The following is an 18,517-nucleotide window of genomic DNA, read 5'->3' as shown; positions in this document are numbered from 1 at the left end:
TTAATAATTATTAATTAAGGGGGCATTACACTCTGGCACGTACACAAAAAAAATATGGGGGGGGGGTTAATAATCTATATATATAAATAAATTACACAACTTTTAACCCCCCCCCACCCCCTCTTGTATACATGCCTGATTACACTGCAGTATGTCAGTATGTGTAGTGTGGTTTGAGTGATTTTGAATGGAGATAAAATCAACTATTGTAGGTAACATAGGCGCAACTAGCCCTATATTTTTGAGGGTGCACAATTATAAAGAATCCCCAGACCCACACTCTATATACAGGGTATAATAGAAAGATCTGACAAAAAAAATGTATGAGAAAAATTGTGAAAAAACATTTTGAAAAAAAGTTATTACATTCTAAATTAATTTACCCAAAAAAATATTGATATTTTAAAATATTCTAAAAAATTAACTACTTGACTTAGATACATGTTTTAACCATTAAAATTATTCTTGTAATCAGATTTACGAATTGGCTATTTTGAATTTTTCCAAAAAATTTAAATTAAATTTGAAATTTATATTTTCAATATAAAAAAATAAAAATATTAATTTTATATATAAAAAAAATTTTAAATATTGATTTGAATAAAAGTTATATTTAAAGCTTTAAAATCTAGATTGTCAATTTCTTGTATTTTCTTTTTCTTTTAAATAATATAGGTTCTATAGGTCTTATTATTTGTATATTATAAATAATTGAATAAACATTGATATATTTAATTTTCATAAAATAACACCATAACAGTTTTTTGAACAACACAATTTAACTGAAATATTGTTGGCTATATAACGCGCTCCCGCTTGTTTTATAAATTATAACAAATTATAAACAAGTAAACAATATAAACGCGCTCACATTCATGAATCATGGGTAGTCTTTTATTTTGCCAAAGATAAAGAGAAACATTGTTATCCTGTTTTCTAATTTATTTTGTTAATTTATAAGAAAATATTATTAGGTACTATAATCATTTTTACACAAATAAGTAATAACTACGTAATTGTGACCTGTTCTATACAACATCAAATACCTATGTATTACCTTTCATAATATTAGGTTATACTGTTATAACTGGGAATGTCAGGACATAATAGTGAAGTATCCACTCATTATATTCCTCAGTATACAGTATGGTACAACATTTTTGTATTTATTGATAATTTTTACTTCAAAATAATCAATATATAATAGATTAAGTCTTTTATATTTTGGGGGTGCACAAGTCCCCTGTGCATCCCCCTATAGTTGCGCCAATGGTAGGTAATGTGTACAAACTGAAACGCTGAAACTTATTGAGACATTGTGAGTACTGAGTAACATATTTAAGATTGAAATGATGGTAGTCACAAATACTAGAGGGCCTCATGCAAAACTTATTCATGAGTATTATGTACCTACCTTATTAAAAACCTTTTCCCTGTAATTTAGATGGGCATCAAAACAAAATATGGATGTATAATATCTTATCTATACGAGCGTTAATAAGCCAGACATCGTATGGAGTTTACTGTGACTGTATATAATATTATACTATACATAAGAAGACAACACAATTCAGTGTGAAAGGCTATTAACAATTATGTTTTGTAATAACAAAGCAAAAAACAAAGGACTTTGAAAAAACAAATTATAAATTATTGAACTTATTTATTGTACCTTTAGGTTTAATGCTATCAGCTATACTACAATACACTACTTTTTTTTGAATATTTTACATTGTATAATTTTTTTTTTTAAATATATTATTAAATTTTAACTAGAACATTATAAATTGTTTATAGACTAAATTTCATAATATAGTATATACTGTATATAATTAAGACAATTTTTCTTTTTATTTAGTTTGTATTCTAACTCCGGGACAACCAATTGTACAAATATTAGATTCAAAACCATAAATTTTTAATTCTTGCATACATGTTTGTATTTTAGATTTATGAATATTTGGAGGAACAAGACATATAGCATATCCTCCCATTCCAGCACCAGTTAACTTCGCATGGAGGTCGAACTTTTTTAATATTGCCACAATAGCATCTAATGTTTCATGTGATACACCTAATGACATCAGCAAACCTTGATTCATATCCATGAGAGTCTAATTGGAAAAAATGGTTGTGTTATACATAAGAATTTAATATTAAAAAGTTATTACTCACTTGCAAAACACTAATTTGTTGAAGCTCTTGTAGTGGATTTTGAGCCATTTGATCAATTGCATTGACTGCTGAATTTACAATTTGTCCTATAGAATTAAAAATGGCATCGAGAATTGGTTGATAAGTGTCATCATTGTATTTTGTGCGTACACTCTGCACCACATTTCCAGTAGATCTTTCAATACCTTAAAATAAATCATTGATCTTATTAACTACAAATTTTAAAATTAATATATTTTATAGTGAAATTATATTTAGGTAAAAATGTAAGATGTAAGATACTATTTAGGATGAGTGTCAAGGGTGTTATAGTAAGTTAAGAGTAATTAAATACATTAATACATTCTAAAAATTGTTCATAGAAATTTTTTAATAATTGTTTTAATACATTGTACAGTCTACTCTTGGCAACCTGTAATTCAATAAAAGTGAAAATAATTGATGAGTTAAGCTTGAAAGAGATTATTTATTATTTTAAAATTTTTAATTATTAAATTTACTAAAAAATAATAATACATAGAAAAATATTTAAAAATAAGCAGCTTACTGTTCAGTCTATTTAAATTGTATCTAGGTTATTACTTATTATTTTTTTTATTGAGCTTAAGTGCAGAAACTAAGGCCACTAGCTGTTTTTTTTGTTTGTTGAGTGGAGGGAACGGTTGGTTGAAACACGTTTGTATGTGTGGCAAGGATTATAGCTATAAATCCCGGGTGGTCACCCATCCAGGAGCTAGCAACACCGGCCAATATGTACACTCAGAGCATTAACACAATTGACACAATAGCATCTAATGACCGCTTTACACCAAGCCACTATTATTACTTATTAATAATAATTTATTAGTTCAAAAAATTTTTAAAACAAACCTGAATATATCAAAAGAATTTTTAATTCAGGAGCTTCCAATAATTTATGGCTGTTAAGTTTTGTGTACTGAACCATTGTTCCATATGTGCAAATAGTATTATCTAATCCTGAAGCTTTAGTATGTATAAAATTTTCTGCTAACAAAGCCCATCGATTTATTAAACATTTTTCCTGGAAAATAAACATGAAACCTTTATTAATTTAATTTAATATATGAAAACCTTTGAAATATATATAAGTATTTTTATTAGGTAAAACTGTAAATAATAAAAGATAATATTTTCAAAAATATATTACCCCGTCACTGAATGATATATTGTCAGTAAATGCCTCGATAATTAGCAGATTGTCACCACTCTGTGAATGGAAATCGTCCAACAATGGATCAAATTGTATTTCTACATTAGAATTGATTTTAAACTTTACGTAGGCCAAACAAGCTGCTACTAGAGAAACACAATAAGATGCAGAACTGCCAGTTCCAGCTCCCAACTTCAATACAGATGTGATTCCAATAGTGAATGAAACATTTTTCAATTGTTTCATATAGCATGACAAAATTCCTCCAAAAATAAAATGTAAAACAGTAAGTGTTTTTTTTTCATTACCAGATAATGTATCTAATTCATTGAGAAAAGGTTCATTTTTGTTCAATTTGTTTAAGGTTTCTTGAAAATATGTGGTAGGCGAAAATGTCGGTTTTGCATCCAGATGAATTGTCAACATTCCTGAATAATTTATGAGTGGTAAAATAATGCGACATGGTATAGTATTCAGATCTTGGTTATTACAATAACTTTCAGTAAATGTTAAAGTAGTATGTTGATCAATAGCACACGCGATTGCTGGTTTCCCATATACAACACTATGTTCACCAAAAAGGATTATTTTTCCAGGCGCTGTTACTTCAAACTGTATATTAGAACTCATTTTTATATAATACGAATTATGTTAAAATATTAAGTCTTGACAAAATGTAATACTAGGTCTTGATCTATAATTTATAAAGCAATTAAACTTTATTTAAATTATTCCATTGTTCTGTTGTCAATGTTTTCTGTGAGAACGCGTGTATTTCTTTTAATTCTTCAGTTAGCACTTCATTTACCATTCTGAAAAAAAAAACATAAATTAATAAATTATACATTTATGTATACTGGATGCCTAAAGTGCTTGGAAACGTTTTATGCAGTTCGTACATAAGAATGTTTCTCTAGTTTCTAGACACATTGTATTATAATTCAACCTAGTTGTACTTAATCAATGTCTGTATTAATAGTAAATTTATAATTATGTAATAATATAATTACTCATTAGGTAGTGATTTATAAATAATTTATAACTAGATTCTTAATCAACTTTCTTTTTATTATCTTTAACTATTTAACTATATTTAACCTTACTAAAAAAGTAATACAAAATACAATTTAAAGAAAAACGACTCAATTAATTATTTGGATATTGATAAAAATTGGAAGTTTTAATCAGCAAATATAGTTCAAATAGGCTCACTCATAAAAAAATTGACCTTTGAGAACTTAAAATACTTTAAAATATGTCAGAATATATGTCCCTTTCTATTTGATATATATTAGTAAAACTGCTCTTCTCATTTCTTATTTTTGAAAACAAGCAAATAAATGATAACTAGTGCCTCATGAAATAATAATTGTATTTTTAATATATAAATAGTGACAATCAATTGATAGCTAGATCATATTACACATACAATATCCTTAAAAATGTTAATTGAAAAAAACATACACGTCAATGGAAATTTTTCTGTAGATTGCATGGTTTATTATATAATACACCAGGTAGCATGAATAAAATAGAAAGAGAACACAAAAAATCTATGTATAAAATAAATAATTATGATAATTTATATAACTATTAGTGATATTTTAAAATAATTAAATTAATTATTTTCTAGTACCTACTTATGTTAATGTTTAATATTTACAATAATCAATATCAATAGCTATAAGAACTATTTTCATGAAGTACCTTTACAGATTATAAAAATATATATCCTTGGTTAAAAAACACTTTGGAAAATAATGAATCTAGGTTGTATGACTCAGCAATATGTTATTAAATAACAAATAATAAATTTAATTATTTTTTTTGATTAATTTACACTAATAAACTGTGACTCCTAGTTACATATTATACAAATTATGACATTTCTATTAAAAATTTAGTTTAATACCTAATAACATCTGTAATATATTTGCTAACAATAATTCACATAATATTATGCTATTCAATTATAATACTAATTAGTGTACAAATACATTATAAATTATAATTAACTTCCTATGAAATAATTATTTGTACTGATGATTTAAAAATAAATATAATAGGCAATAGTTACTAAGAAACTACTCACCGATGACGTTGTAATAATGTTTTACCATTAAATTTATCAGATACCACAACTACGCTAAATTTAGCACCACATCCATCTGAATCATCATTGACAGACTAAAATGAAAAATGTATAAAATAAATTAATATTTATATACCATTGAAAAATTGTTAGTAAGTTTATTTTATAAACATTGAGTCATAATAATTACATAAAAACCTGATAAAATAGGAATAATTTATGTTGTTTTGTTTTAATAAAAATTGATAAATATATAATGGATATTGATAAGTAGATAATATAGTAAATTTTATAAATTATTAATTATTACAATTTTATTTTTCATGACATTTGTTAAACTATTTTTTAATCAACTTACTATACTGACTGTTAGGGTAATAATATTTTAAGTATAATACTTAGTATTTATATAATAAATATTAAAAGTTCAAGCGTATAACATGACATTGACAATAATCTATGCACTAAAGTACTAAATTATTGTTTTCCCGTTTTTCTATTTTAAATTTATGGGAACAAAATAAAGTGAAGTAATTAGTAGGTCATTCTGTATTTACCTGCACAGAAAAAATTATCTTAATGCAATAGAATTCTGAGAATATTGAATTAGGAATTCAAATTGGGTTTATAAGAAAATTCTGTATTTATAATCTATAATATAATATTATATAAATGTTAACTTGAAAAATGACTAAAAATGTTCATAAAACATTTAGTTTATCGCAATAATGCCCTTAAAAATTGACGTATAAAATTATTTTTTTAATGGAATGTTTTATTATATTCACCTACCTAATTTAAAATGTACAATCATTTTAAATAACTTATTAAACATTTATAAAATAAAAGCCCAAAATTTGACTTGAAAAAAAAACCCCACCACTGACTAAGATTTAGCCCCTCCCAAAAATACCCTTAATTGATTTAGATATAAGCCCCCTATGGGTTATTTTAAATAAATAGCCCCCAAGAATTTTAACACTAGTTGCGCCTATGGTGCCTTAGTTATAACCATTGACAAAATGTTATTTTTTCTTTTATTTTGTTATATATTATCATACTGAATAGATATCAGACAATAACAGTTCTAAATATTTTGTAGTTTTGTTCTAATATATTATGTCATTTATGTATTATATTGTGAACCACAAGGGTTATCAATACATTCCCCCTCCACTGTACTCAGACTGACAAGTAGTTAGTACTTAGTAATGCGAGAGTTGTCAAACTGGCAAGCCGACGCTACAAGTGTCACATGTGTATCCTTAGTTGTAGCAGTTTCTTAAGTGCAAATGTGTAATATCAACAGTGTCATTCTGACTAATTAAGCATTTGCAAGTAGTCATTATCCTTGCGTTGAATATATTAATTTCGATAACGTATACAGGCCAGAGGTGTAAAATGAAAAGAATAAAACTAAAATTTTCACATTGATATAATTATCATTACTTTATATTTAATAATTGTACAATAACTAATAATATAATCACTTAAATATAAATAATAATGTCATATTTCTAGGTTTTATTCCAAATTATGGCATGGTTTACTTAAAAACTACTTGAAAATAAAAATTATAAATGTATTATCTGTGTACAAAACAAATTAAACTATGGGCAGTTGACACAAAATTTGTATTTTTAAATTAAAGACAACATTATTTGTAAATTTATTTACAAGTACATGTAGTATACATTTTTAACATTTTAAATTTTAAATAAACAATTAAGTTTAAGCTTTTATAATAAATTATTATGATATTCACTTTAAAAACATATAAAATCATACTTATCAATTTTAATTTCATGAAAATTAAATTAATAAATCCCAATAACAGGACCAATTTATTTTAAATAACTTAATACAATTTTTTTTTGGGGATTTGCAACATTAATTGACTAAAATTAAAATAGATCAAAAACAAAACAAAATGCATACAACTATAAACAGATATAACCAAAGGCCATAAATCTGGATATTTTGGGGGCGGTTTTAATGCTATGGCACAGAAAGTTAATATAACACATCCAAGTAATGATAAATTACGTAATAAATGTAATTTTGATGTTTTTTTTTGTTGTGAAATTAGTTTTTCAATATTAAAGTGCACAATAAAATAAATTAACGATAAAGAAATAAAAGGGACCAACAAATTATCTCTAATCAATAGTGGAAGCATGCTAAATGTTGTCAGGGTAACAAACCAAGTACACATAAATACATTTTGAGGAGAGTACATCAAAACTGGTATGGCAACCAAAAGTACGCTTTTTTCGTGAACTTGAAATGAAAATAGGAAAAATGACAATGAACAATTAATCAATGAAAGTAAAAATTTTATTTTAGAAGGATTTTTTAAAAGATCCAGGCACGTGGGCATCACTGAGATGAATGTCGTCATTAGGCATATAGTAGCCATGGTATGATTATTCATATTCCTCAACTTATAAAGAACATTAATAAGACACCATAAATTGGAAACTTTGTCTTCAAAAACACCTCGTTCTAACGGGAAAATTCTGTGTATGACTTGAAACATTTGTTTAGGATCACTAATAAAAGGAACCCATAATAATAGAAATGTTATCATCACACTCAATACAAGAATAGACAATGTCTTTAGAGCTGTAATGAATGAATATTTTTTATAAGTTTCATAAATAAATCCAATATAATAAAAGAAAAATGGCAAAGCGTGGTATAACTCCATTTGCTTGTAGTTTAAGGCCATACAGAACAAAGCGCAAGTGAAGATAGTTTTATTGGTAAACATACTAGCAACACTTGCCACAAATAAACCAAGAGACACACAGTTATACTGGAAATGTCCATGATCTATTAATATTAATCCAGGGTACAACAATGTCATTGCAATGGCCATTGTTTGACTAATTTGGTTATTATTTTTAATTTTGAAAAACTGTCTGAAAAACCAACAAACGGCTGGTATGAATATCAATAAGTCAACTATAAGCACAGAATACCTCATGAGTAGTTTATGAAACTTTGACTCAAAACCTCTAGATGTATTGAGCTGGATGGACTCTGGAAGGATTCTTTTAAGCACTAAACCATTTAAATAACTATGGTAGGCTGTCAATGGTGGATAGTCGAGACCCCAATATAATAAATCATTGTCGGATGAATTAAAATACCATTGAGTGGTTGGTATAGAAACTGTAACTTCCATCCAATGCCGTTGGGCTTCATAATCACCATACATCGGAGTTTTTGATTTTCCAGAATAATCATGCAAGCTGACAAACCAACGAAATAATACAGCAATCATTAAGATAAGTTTTTCATCAAGTACTTTTTTCAAGTATATAGGTATTAGGTTTTTGTAAATCATTGTATCACAATATAAACTCATAAATCAAAATGAGACACCTGCTTTCACGAGAAATGATGATTGTTCTGGAAAAATAAAAATGGAAATTGTAAATAATACGGCCTTTTAATTAATCTAAATTAGGATATGTAAAAAAATATTTATAATATATATTTAAATAAACTTAAATTTGCTTTTAAACAAAAGCAATTTGAATTATTTTCTTAAATTTTCATATTTAATATAAAATTATATAGGTAATTTAGTTTTTATTTTTTTATTGTAACTAGTTTCTTGGTCTTTTTTTTCTCAAAAAAGCAAAATCTTTATGAAAAGTTGAATGTAATATACTACCAACCTATATACTTTAAATCATAGTATGTATAGTGATAAATCAATAAGTCAATTGCTACTAAAAAATAATACAGGGCACATGTTTTAACACATTATTTTATTAGAAAATATATTGAATGAGAGCAGTCTTCAGAAAATTTTAAATTTATAAGATTTTCTTTTTGTGTTGTACAATTTAAAAAACCACTTATTATAATTAGTAAAATTTATAAAATACAAGTTTAAGTAAATAATACATTTTACAACATTAATAATATTCAACATATTTTTATTATATTTCTAAAAATGATTATAAAAATTATGGTAATCAAGTTGAAAATAAACTTAATTATTTACACTTGTTGTTTTAATTTTCTTCTTTTTAGGTTTGACTGCAATGGCTGATCGTACTTTGAAAACTGCTTCACAAGTTGTGCAAATAGGACTTATTTTGCAATAAATAGTTAAACATAATGAACACACAAAACCAATTGCTGTTAGGGTTCCATGACAAAAACAAAAAGGTCGGAAGTCTAACTGTGGAGCTAATGGTATAACTAATTTTTTCCTAGAAGAAGGTTCCGTCAAAAATATCCACTGTAAATACAGTAATAATCCCTCTAATTTAGGCATACGAAAATATGAACCTTCTGTGATGTAGCATGCTTGTTTTAAAAGAGTGACATCATGTGTAAGACTACATACATCAATGGCTACATTTTGTTTTTGAGCTGTGAAAAATGTATTCATACAACGTATGTATTTGTCTCCTTCATTATCACAACCAGATATAATTAATATTCTTGAATTCATTGTTTCGCCCGGAAATAGATTACTTTGTAATCTGTTTATATAGCATAAAGCCTTAGCACAAGATGCTCCAAAGACGGTATCTCTAGACATATGTGGTTCTTCTGCCGCATCCTTGAGAAATTTCACAATGTTAAATTTGATAGAACGATCTATGTGACTGAACAATTCATATTGGCTTCCACCCATTTTACAACTACTGACTGTTTTCTTTTTAAAATCAAGTTCATCTTGATCGGAATATATAAAATCACAACTATTTGGGTCAGATGCAAGTACAGCAACTTTATTATGGGTTCGAAGCATTAAGTGAGAATTAGCAAAAGCAACTACAGAACTAAGTATGGATGATAGCTTTATTTCTCCACTAAGTAAAGTATCTTGAGCTGGGTTAACATCAAGGATTATTACCAGAAGACTGGAAAATATTTTCTTTGGCGTTTCTGATTGCATTCTGCTTGCATTCAATATTGATCAAGATTCAAAATGTAATAATTCACTAGTTAAATCACATATAAAATATATACAATATTTTGAATTATAGGCAATTATACTAAAACAATACTTATCAATTACAAATAACATACAAAACTAAACCCACAGTAAATTATTCGAGCGGAAAATCGTAATTCAAAACAGTGAATTAATAAATATTATATTTAATTATTATTTGTTTAGTTTTAACTTTTAGTATTCGTGGTCAACAATAATCAAATAGTAAAATAACAAATATTAAATACTAAAATATACCAACATTTTAATAAAATTATCTAAATGCCGATGCTTTATCTGTTGCCGAACAACTTACTACCGCAGCCAATTAGAAACTAGAGTAATAACAATAAGTATTAAGTAATAACTAAAAGTGCCAAGGCTCTATAAAAAAAATGATAAAAGTTACAATATCTTAGGAATATATTAACAAGCGGAGTAAAACCAGAACCATGGTAGTTAATTCTGACATAATATTATACCACGTCGGTGTAAACCATGAACTAAGATATCCATGGTTACCACTAATCCGGTATTCCGCTGATAAATGATAATAATTCGAATATCAAAATATCGAATTTATTTTCATGGTAATCATGGATGCCCAATATGGCAATATAGTATATAATATTACACTGTATATTTACAGAATATGATATTATAAACAAAATTATATAATTTATGTATTTACATCACGAATTAAGATATAATTAGATATCTAATTATCTTAATATAAATAAATTTAACGAATGACGGGCTAATCAGAATTCAGAAGTTACAAAAATTAAAAAAATTGAATATATTTACATATCCAAAGATTTATACATAGTATATAGTGATTACTATTTATTGAAAATACAAGACACAAGAGAAAGCAGACATAACTCGATACTCAAAAAGTACTAATGTTTTGAAATTATCTTTTTTTTACAACATTTGTGATAACAAAATGATTTTTGGATAAAAGCTGAGTATTTTTGTAAATTGTTTTACCATAAATAAATTAGCTATCAATATTAAATTATTACAAAAAAAAAGGTTAATTTACAATTTGTATTTATAGTAATACAATAAGCAAATTAGATAAAATGAAAACAAAAATAAATAGGATAGGAGGTAAAGACACCCATTAGCGGAGGCACCCCTGCAATTATAACTTATAAGTTTTAAAACTAACTTGAAAGGCACTTAACCTGGTCTCTTCATCTCAAAGACAAACAAAGTAACTGAGTTCCAGACTTTATTTGCTAAGGTCACTCCTTCACTCTAAACTAACCACCAATAAAAATCATTCATTATAAAACTCTTCAACCACTAGTCGTATTTATATGGAGTATGGAATTGTAATCTGGAGCTCTGCTAATACTTTAAATAAAATAACTATACAATCTTTTCAGAACATTTGTCTGCACTAAATCAATGGGGGACCCTGGTTTGTTTCAAATGACTCCTTAAATTAATCTCAATCAACAAAACTGCTGCTCTCTATTACAAATGCTTCCACACCAAATTGGTAGATAATCCCAACAAGTTAACATTAACCATTTTACTGCCCCACCCTGTAGTTGCTTGATACTTCACAAAAATATTACAGCTCCAATTTAAAATAAATATGGATTGTTTTATAAAAAGTCCAAAATTGTATAATGAAACAAATTCCTTTAAAAATGTTTGATATACCGCTACTTCCTCAAATCAGATGTATTAGAATTCTGATATTTGTATTTGTTAAGTCTTCAGATAAATTATATAAATGTAGTGATTGTTCACTTGAATTAAGCTGTAAACTATAAGTAAAAAATTGTTTTCATACTATAAACAGGATGCAACCAATTTAAAGAATTATAGGTTAGCAAATAGAATTGGGAACCCAAATGTGACAATTATCTGAAGATCAGTTTTATGACCATAAACAATTAAGAATATATCTTATTCAAGTATTATTTTATTTCCCTAATTAGTTATATCAAATACAATATTATGTTCTAAGAGTAAAACATTTATAATATGAATATTATCCAGGCACGTACACAGGGGAGGGGGGTTTTTGATGGTTCAACCTACCCCCTGAAAACTACTATGAACCCTCCACACATTTTTTTTCTTTAAGTGCCTGATTATACATAAATACATAGTATTATTTACAAAATGTATTTATTTAATATTTTATTGTTTTTATTAAGCACGAGTTACATTAACTTTAAACGTTATCTAGAATTTGATACAAAACTTAATGATACCTAAAATAAAAAAGGAACTTTTCTGTTTTACCAGACACCCATTTTTTTCAATTTTTTTTTTGTTTTAACATAATATTTACTTTAAGCATGCTGAAAACGATTGTAAAGTCAGAATTTAGCGGTTGGACTTACTTTTTAAGTAATAGCTTTTTTAGATGTATAGTATTTTCATATACACCCGGCGTAGTCACTCACTCTCTCAGACATTCAAAACCGAAAACATCTCTCGACTTGTTATGTAAAACCACATGTGGATCTCGGTCTTCAAATAGCTGTAACTACAAAATTAAGTCAGATCTGACAGTCAATTCTGAATTAACTATCGTTTTCTGCAATGCTTAACGTATACGTTTATACAAAAAAATTGCAAAAAAGGGTGTCGATAAATGTCCTTTTAACCTTTTGTTAATAATATTTAAAATAATATCAGAGAAACTGATAAACTATAAATAAAATATATTCTAAAACCAGTATTTATTTTTATTCAAATAAGTTATTATTTATCTAAGCATTTTTAGCTTTAATAATTTTTAAACAATTTTAATTATGAAATAACTAAGGAAAAATTATTATAGTCAAGTGTACAAATTATAAGATGGATTAAAAATATTGTTTAAAAATGATTAATTGCCGAGTAAAACTGTACACGGGAATAAATAAAATAAACAGCCTTAATACTAAATAGTGTATTGTATTGAACTTACTACATATGATGCGTCAAGTGCAACTGTTAATTTAGATTTTAATAAATCTTCATTAATGGTCATTACAGCAAGTAATGCAAAATATAATCGAATTAAAAATAGTGTAGCGTAAAATATTGAATGATCTAGTTTAACACAACATTCGAACCCTACACAGTACTCGAACAGTTAAACTCAACACTCAACTACGGTAAATAATATAAACTATAAAATACAATTTGGTTTTTTATGTAAAATGAATCGTTCAAATGTTCAATAGACAACAACTCAGATAATTTAATGCACCTACGTAAATTCGGAATACAACTTACTGATTACAGGCAACGTACGGCCAACAGTGCTGCAGAACATAGATAATAAATATTAAATTATTATATTATAATTTACAATAAATATACATATGTATTATCTATACTGCAGAGTTTGTATCCGTTGTGTTGATTGGGGACGGGTACAGTTTTCCCGATTTTGATAACAATTGATAACAGCGAACTTGATAAGAAAAAAAAAATAATGCTTATGCCAACCTACAAAAGTTAGAAAAAATCCCAATTCCCGCGGCGTTGACCAGCGAATAAATCAAAAATATAAAAATCTTTTTCATATGATTGAAAAAATGTATAGCGAGAAATTTTGCCTTCTATAAAATAAAACCCTGTTTAGTTAGCTTTTAATCGGTGAAGTTAGGTTTTTATCATTTATTGATCAATAATCATTAATCATAATATATAATATTCATATTTTAAATTTAAATTTTAATACTTTTAACTTTATACTTTATACCAATACTTTAACTTTAACCTCTATTCTATGCTTTATACTTCACACTTTCACAGTAGGTACATACTCACGATTACTAGTATTATTATTTAAATTTTTGGAGTTAAATGCAGCTTTAATATTAATGAAAGTATACTTACTGTGCTATAAGAAATAAATTTAATATATAATAATATGTTAAATGTGCCAAACAAACATAACTACATTTATTGAAAAGGTATGAATGTATGATGCCTATAATTATTCTCAGATTTAAATACTACTTTGGATATTATTGTAGTAAATTTTTAGTAGATATTCATAAAATAAATTTAATTTGATTATTTTTAACTTTACAATTCCACAATTCATATTGACGCAAGAAACTAAACTATTTATTTATATAATATTTAGAAACAAAAATAAAAATTCATATTTGTTGTTACTTATTAGTTATTACTTATATCGATATGTTTATAGTTTTTTAAATACTTTGTAAACATAATTATTTTTTGGGACAAGTATTTCAGTAGGTAATAGGTATATTCAATGATTATTACTAACAATTCTGTTTTTATTAAAGATAAACTAAACTTGTTATAGGTATTATGTAACTAAATGGCAGATCGCTACATGCAATAGGCAGTTTCTTCACAGTTTTATTAAATCTTCATTCTAATTATATTTATGTACATATTCTTACTGTATTAAATATATGATTAAACATATTAAGCCACTGAATCATTCAATTTTATTTCTGTTTCAGCCTGGATTGTAGTACAAAATCGACAGTATTATTTCAACAAGATATTTTTCTTTACATTATTAAAATGATTTAAATGGCAATGAATGTTTTTAATTTTGGTTTTTTTTTTTACTAAAAAAATAAAATAAGTACTTTAAATTTATTTTAATTCCTAACCTTTCAAATTATTCATAGTTTTTAGTTGTTTAAGGTTTAATTTTGTTGTGTGACAATTTCTTGTTTTTAAAATGTATTAACTGTATCAATCTATTCAGTATTTATAATTTATTGGTATATTTAGAAAAAATAAATTTAAGTGTAATGCAATTTGCAATAATTAAGTGTTATAACATAAAGAAAGATAAGTGTATAAAATATTTAACCCCATAATTTCGATACCTTTATTGGATTTAAACATGTACTCCAGACTATACTATTTAAACACACTTCCACGTTTGGTGACTATCAACAGACCAAACAGACTACTTTATTCACTCAAATAAATACACAATTAATAGAAGGTACTACATAGGGATTTTCTAGTACATAACAAAATGGGTATTCTTTTCTCCTTATAAAGATAATGCTGTATAACACATATACAATATAGTCCATATTAAGGGACAATGTATATAAGTACCTATATTTTATGAGCAAACATAAATTTACTGTCACTTTTTCAGTAATATTTGTGTTTGTAAGAAATATGGACAATGACTGACCCCTGTTAATTCATTTTTTACTGTTAACTTCATTTCAACACCATGATGAATAAATATATATTTATATAATTATGATATTTTGACAAATTACAATAATACTATGATATATTTATTATTTATCAAACTTAATATTATATTACTTTTTTATATTAAAAAATATTATTGACTTTTGTTACCCTTCAATGTTATACCTGTAACTAAATGCATGTCTGCATTCTCCTTTTGCATCATCCTTGATGTACCTGTTCTATGCATAGTTAGTTTATAGGCGTATGGTTTAAAGTATAGATGAATTTAAATTTGAAAGCAATGATGAATTAATAATTGTTAAAATGTAAGTTAAGGCCTAGAGGTCATTTTCCGAAATTCTCAATAGTTTTTCCAAAACTTGTTTGAAATTGATTTTAATTATTTACTATTTAGTTGCAACTCCAAAAATAATTGTGCTACCTAGAGCTTAACTCAGCGGTTCCCAAACTTTTCAAACTACCTCAAATTATTCAATCGAAGATTCAGTTTTTATAAATGCACTGTGCCTTAGTAGGTACTTTGAAACTTGAAAATTGAAATTACTTTTCTAATTGTTATCTAGTGACGTGTATTTTATTTTCCTTGTACTGTTACCTAGGGTGGTTTTAAAAATTAAGTACCTATTATGTTTTTTTCATTATTTTATATTACATCATATTTTGTTTATAAATATTTTTTAAAAACACTTTTACTGTTACCTAGGTGGTAACTAAAAACATTTACTACATTTTTCGTAATCTTAGTACTATACTTGATAAAATACAATTGAGAATAATTTATATTTCACTGGTTCAATGAATTATTACTTATGGTTTTGAGAGTTAGGGGTTTGCTTATGATGTTCACTTACATAACTAAAAGTAACTATAAATTAATTAATTTAATTTCTATTAAAGTTACTAAACTGTGCTAGTATTCTGATATTATGTGTATAATTTTGAAAAGCTATTTAAATAATGTTTATTATTACTTGTATCAAAACATAAAAATATTGTTAATACAAGATTTATAAAAATGTAAATATAAGTATCATTTAAAATATGCCTAGATGTTGTAAATCTTTTGGTCTCAAAAACTTGTTAAATAGGAAATACTGCTATTATTAAAGAAAGGACTTATATTGAATATATATATAATAAGAATTTGAAAAACATATTAAAAAATTTAAATCCTTCAATAAAAGTCCTATCTTTATGAAACCTTCAAGGTTCGAAGCAGAAGCGTGCCTAGACTAGTTCCCAGTTTTTAAAAGTGTATTAACTCAATTGTTAATGGGGTAAATGTTGTGATCGAAATTTGAATTTTCAAAACCAAAAAAAATGGCGGGAAATTTTGTTTTGCCAATTTCTCAAACTTAAATACGAGACGCAGCTTTTTTTAGAACAGAAATTTGATCTAGAGGTATCACTGCATTGAACCTCGGAGATTTCAAGACGATACGAACAATATTGAAGTTTTTAGGTTTTCTTGATATATTACGATTTTGAAAAAACCAAATCCTTCAATAAAATTCCTATCTTTATGAAACCTTCAAGGTTTGAAGCAGAAACAACCTTAGACCAGTTTCCAGTTTTTAAAAGGTTATTAACTCAATTATTAAGGGGGTAAATTACATGTTCAAAATTTGAATTATTCAAAAATGAAATTGGCGGGAAATTTTCTTTTGTAATTTTTCAAACTTAAGGTCGGTACGCGACTTTTTTGAGAATAGAAATTTGATCTCGAGGGTTGACTGCTTCGATCCTTGAAGGTTTCATAACGATAGCACTTATATTGAATGATTTAGGTTTTCAATAAAATACGAATTTGAAAAACCTATTTAAAAACCTAAATCCTTCAATAAAAGTCCTATCTTAATGAAACCTACGAGGATCGAAGCAGAAGCATGCGTAGTTCATTTGTCATCTGGTAAAAGTTTTTTTAACTCAAATATTAAGGGGGTAAGTTAAGGTTCAACATTTTCAATTGTTCAAAAAAAAAATTGGCTGGAAATTTTCTTTTGTCAATTATCCAGCCTTAGGGTCGATACGTGATTTTTTAAGAACAGATATTGGATCTAGAGGGGTCACTGCATTGAACCTCGAAGATTTCAAGACGATACGATTAATATTGTAGGTTTTAGGTTTTCTCAATATATTACGATTTTGAAAAAACTAAATCCTTCAAAAAAAGTACGATCTTTTTGAAACTTTCGAGGATCGAAGCAGAAACGTCTCTAGACCAGTTACCAGTTTTTAAAAGTTTATTAACTCTACTATTAAGGGGGTAAATGTTGTGATCAAAATTTGAATTTTTTAAAAAAAAAATTAGCGGGAAATTTAGTTTTACCAATTTCTCAAACTTAAATACGAGACTTGGCTTTTTCGAGAACAGAAATTTGATCTAGAGATGTCACTGCATTGTACCTCAAAGATTTCAAAACGATACGACCCATATTAAAGGAGCTAATTTTTTTGATGTACATCCAATTTTGTGTTGTTACTTGTTACCTCAAATATTATATTAGAGTTAATTGACCTATTATTTTATAGGTTTTAATATTTTATTCTTATATGCCTATCGATTTACATTAATAAATAATAAGCAACACGCCTACTAGAATAAATGTGAAAAAAAGTTCAAAACAATTATTACTTAAAACGTCATACATACGTATACCATAAGGAAACGTCTGGTTATACGAATAATCACATATTGCGTTTTTCAACTTTTTGCTTCTCCGATTACGGGCGAAATAATGGTCGCACGTACTTCAACCATAGAGCCTTTTTAAATCCTCGTACACCAAAAGACAGGAATCTCGAGTTTCGTACTGATCAAACGAAAACCTAAAATCCAAAATACACGTAACTACGTAATTTTTTAAGTACAAAAAACACTTGAAAAATCATAACTCCCGAACCAAAAGTGGGA

At 26.4% G+C, this 18,517-nt stretch overlaps 3 protein-coding genes across 8 annotated transcripts; all 3 read right to left on the bottom strand.

The window, feature by feature from the left end:
• Window positions 1-1,645: 1,645 nt before the first annotated feature.
• LOC132938177 (mevalonate kinase) lies at window positions 1,646-3,976 on the bottom strand. The gene is made up of 4 exons (XM_061004875.1): window positions 3,344-3,976; window positions 3,046-3,217; window positions 2,176-2,360; window positions 1,646-2,114 (listed from the first exon to the last, which is right to left on the bottom strand). Exons 1-4 carry the CDS (start codon window positions 3,974-3,976, stop codon window positions 1,851-1,853), a joined length of 1,254 nt encoding a protein of 417 aa, XP_060860858.1. The 3' UTR covers window positions 1,646-1,850.
• Window positions 3,977-4,015: 39 nt separating this feature from the next.
• LOC132938176 (bolA-like protein 2) lies at window positions 4,016-13,676 on the bottom strand. 6 transcript variants are annotated; one of them, XM_061004874.1, is made up of 3 exons: window positions 13,349-13,653; window positions 5,439-5,533; window positions 4,016-4,158 (listed from the first exon to the last, which is right to left on the bottom strand). In XM_061004874.1, exons 1-3 carry the CDS (start codon window positions 13,409-13,411, stop codon window positions 4,059-4,061), a joined length of 258 nt encoding a protein of 85 aa, XP_060860857.1. In that variant the 5' UTR covers window positions 13,412-13,653; the 3' UTR covers window positions 4,016-4,058. The 6 variants fall into 6 exon arrangements, with proteins under 6 accessions (XP_060860857.1, XP_060860856.1, XP_060860852.1 ...); XM_061004873.1 differs by lacking the exons at window positions 4,016-4,158; window positions 5,439-5,533 and adding exons at window positions 5,544-8,695; window positions 12,777-12,922; XM_061004869.1 differs by lacking the exons at window positions 4,016-4,158; window positions 5,439-5,533 and adding exons at window positions 5,545-8,855; window positions 12,777-12,922.
• LOC132938178 (general transcription factor IIH subunit 3) lies at window positions 8,888-10,660 on the bottom strand. Its single transcript, XM_061004876.1, has one exon. It carries the CDS (start codon window positions 10,363-10,365, stop codon window positions 9,448-9,450), a length of 918 nt encoding a protein of 305 aa, XP_060860859.1. The 5' UTR covers window positions 10,366-10,660; the 3' UTR covers window positions 8,888-9,447.
• Window positions 13,677-18,517: the final 4,841 nt, after the last annotated feature.

The sequence above is a fragment of the Metopolophium dirhodum genome, chromosome 2, assembly GCF_019925205.1.
Source record: "Metopolophium dirhodum isolate CAU chromosome 2, ASM1992520v1, whole genome shotgun sequence".
Lineage (NCBI taxonomy): Eukaryota > Metazoa > Arthropoda > Insecta > Hemiptera > Aphididae > Metopolophium > Metopolophium dirhodum.
This window is presented reverse-complemented; position numbering and strand designations above follow the sequence as displayed.